Raw genomic sequence first — 3,243 nt, 5'->3', positions numbered from 1 at the left:
TTAATTTAGAAAGTTTAGAAAAATTATCATTCTAAGTTTACAAAAATAATATATAGGTTAGTTGTAATATTACATGACACATTTGGCATTTTTCATTAATCAAGTATTTAATTTTGAAACATTATTAAACAAGTTTTGTTTATCATATTAATTTGATATATAAATCATTACTGCTTCCTAAAAATCATTTTAAAAATTAAAACCCTCACAAATAAACATTAGACAATTAAAAGTTAAACTTGGAAATAAAAATACTTACATCTAGCTGGTTATTAAAGAATTAATCACCACATAAGTGGTTACAATAGTATTACCTTAGGACAAATAGATATTAGAAACAGTAACCTTTTTACAATTTCAATCATGCAGCATTATAAAATTAGTTATTCATAACCCTGGTAAAAATTAAAACAATAACCAGTAGAGTGGGTAACACAGCATTTAGTACTGCTATAATGGTGGTGCAGTGGTTGTGGCCGATTTAGCCAAGTTGTTTTAAACAATTCTTGAAGTTGGGGACTCGTGATCACAGCTTTAATTAAATTGATCGAAGACACTGATGAGACTTGTGAGCGAGGCCACGAACCTACGTGTACGTTACAACTACTGAGTAGGTGGTGGACAAATTGACAAATTCAGGCCATATAAAATAACACAAATCAACCTTACAATTGATATTTCAACTTCTCCCAGATAGATCCGTCCCTGAGATTGAGCAAACAATGGGGCAGAGCAATTTCAATAATTATTGTAGAAGACGGTGATAAAGTTAAACCCAGCCGTAAATTAGGCCGACTCAGGCGTTCCCACCGAAGCAGAATAAAAATGTTAATGTTATCCCAGATGAAGATTTTCATGGTAAAAAGGAGACCTGAACCAGAGCTTTCTTTCCAAGGCCGAAAAGGACAAATGTGGACGATCAGTTTGTCGTTGGATTTGACAGCATTTGTATCGGACTGATAACTCCAACTCACCCTCACATTATATTTTACAGTAAACGTCCTTCGTGGAAGATTGGTCATGGAACCCTAATGCTAGAGTCATCTCTACAATTCACCTCTTTCACTTCATTGTACCACATTTTTAATTGTTTTGGCCTGCCATTTGATTTGATGTGTTCACGTGAAGATCAGATTCCCCTTCTGTCACTCAGTTCGTCAAATGTATTATAACCCTTACCCAAACAAAACCTCAAACAAGGACGTACGTTGAGTAGAAGAAGAAAGAAGACTCCGCGACCTTTCCACTCCATACCGGATCTTTCTCTCTATACAAACTCCCTACCTATAAAATGCCCATTCCCTCCACCCAATTAGATGCAGGATACCCTACTGGTACTTGTTTCCAAAATAGCATCTATTTCCAGTTGTTGGAGATGACAATTGGAGTTGCAATAGGGGAGAGGATTCAGTATTTGGGAGTGTACTAATTCAGTAGTTGTTCAGGTTAGCAAACAACAAAGAAAGAAAAACTAGTCTAGTGGGTAGAAATAAGAATCAGAATTGAAATAGAGAAGAGGATTTAGCAGTTGAGTGCTATAACAACTATTCTTATTCAGAATAGCATCAATTTCAAGTTGGTTCTAGTGGGTGGAGATAAGAATTGAAAATATAATAGGAAAGAGGATTTAGTACTAAGCTCAACTCACTGATTGTTCAAGCTATCAACAACATTAAGAAGAGAAGAGCATTCTAGTGGGTAGAGATAAAATTTAGAATTGAATTAGGGAAGAGGATTTAATAGTTGAGCACAGCTTACAACATTCTATATGAAGTGGCCATAACAATTGGAATTGTAATAGGATAGAGGATTTAGTAGTTGAGCTTGATTCAAGACTACCCAAGAAGAAGAGGAGGAAAAAAAGTAGAGATGAGAGAAGCAAATGGTTCAGATCTATACTCAGCTGTTTCTTGCTCCGACTTATGCAGTGGTGAAAGTGATTCAAGCCCATGGATTCTCTCAGTGCTTGCCTCCTTACTAGAGAGACTTGTAGCCCGACATGAAAGGCTCATGTTTTCTTCGGGTAAAAAGATTTCAAGGGAGAATTTGTGTGTTTTCTCTGCAATGCAAGTTCCTGCCATGAGCTTACAAAAGTATTTGGAAAGGATGTTCAAGTATGTTCGCTGCAGTCCTTCTGCATTTGTTGTGGCATATGTTTATATTGATCGTCTTATTCTCAGCAATCCCAACTTCCGCTTAACCTCTCTCAACATTCACAGGCTCGCCATCACCACTGTCATGGTTGCTACCAAGTTTCTTGATGATCTGTAAGTGTTCTTATTTTAATTTCTCTGTTTTCATTAATTGGGTTTTTTTCCTGATAGCATGTCAATTTACTGATAATTGTTATTTTTTGTGTTGTGGGTGCAGGCATTACAATAATGACTATTTTGCCAAAGTGGGTGGCTTAACAATGAGGGAAGTGAACATTCTAGAAGTTGAGTTCTTGTTCATGATGCGGTTCCGGTTGCAAGTGACAGTGAGCGTGTTTGAAAGCTATTGCTCCCATTTTAAACGAGAGGTCTCATTGGGTGGAGGGTTTCAAATAGAGAGGACTATTCTCAGTTTATCCAGAAATGAATCAAAGAAATCGTGTAGATTGGAGGAGAGCAAGAAGCAGGCATTAGCCATCAGCTATAGCTATGCAGGATGCTAAAAATAATCTTACCTTAATTATAAAAGGATCAATCCATGGAGATTCTCCCCTTCTCCACAAGGCTTTACACAAGAGTAACAACTAAGAACATTGAATCTGTGACCACATTGTAATATTAATTGGCTGGACTTTCTAATTTAAGCTAATGTTCAATAGGATTGGTATATTATCTCTTACTGTTGAATTCTTTCGAGGAAAAGGCACGTTTTGGTGTTTTTAAAAAAAATTAGTGGAAGAAAATAATTACAAAAACAAAGAGTGACAAAATTTTCAAATTGAAATAAAAAAAAATTACAATAAGTAAACAGTCAACATTGTGTCGAAGGGAACTTTAAAAAAACAATCCAGAACAGCATATAAGCACATGCTTAGTCCATGACTCCACAGAAAATTCACAAACATATTGCTTACAGCCCATGATGTTTCCGCTTATTCATCTATTTTAAAATATGTAAGTTATAATTGGTAATATTGGTACAAGAATTAATATGGTAAATACTTGAGGTGTGAAAAGTCAAATTTATATTTATATTTATATTTTTCCTTTATGTTTGAGGTCTTATAGTTATAATAACTGATTTACATGT

At 35.2% G+C, this 3,243-nt stretch overlaps 1 protein-coding gene across 1 annotated transcript; it reads left to right on the top strand.

Moving 5' to 3' along the window:
* Positions 1–1,228: 1,228 nt before the first annotated feature.
* LOC149570569 (cyclin-U2-1-like) lies at positions 1,229–2,820 on the top strand. Its single transcript, XM_089817921.1, has 2 exons — positions 1,229–2,267; positions 2,371–2,820. Exons 1-2 carry the CDS (start codon positions 1,870–1,872, stop codon positions 2,654–2,656), a joined length of 684 nt encoding a protein of 227 aa, XP_089674047.1. The 5' UTR covers positions 1,229–1,869; the 3' UTR covers positions 2,657–2,820.
* Positions 2,821–3,243: the final 423 nt, after the last annotated feature.

This window comes from Cupressus sempervirens, chromosome 3 (genome assembly GCF_028749045.1).
Source record: "Cupressus sempervirens isolate cs-2001-9-10 chromosome 3, ASM2874904v1, whole genome shotgun sequence".
NCBI lineage: Eukaryota > Viridiplantae > Streptophyta > Pinopsida > Cupressales > Cupressaceae > Cupressus > Cupressus sempervirens.
Note: the sequence above shows the minus strand (reverse complement) of the source record. Positions and strands in the feature narration are given on the sequence as shown.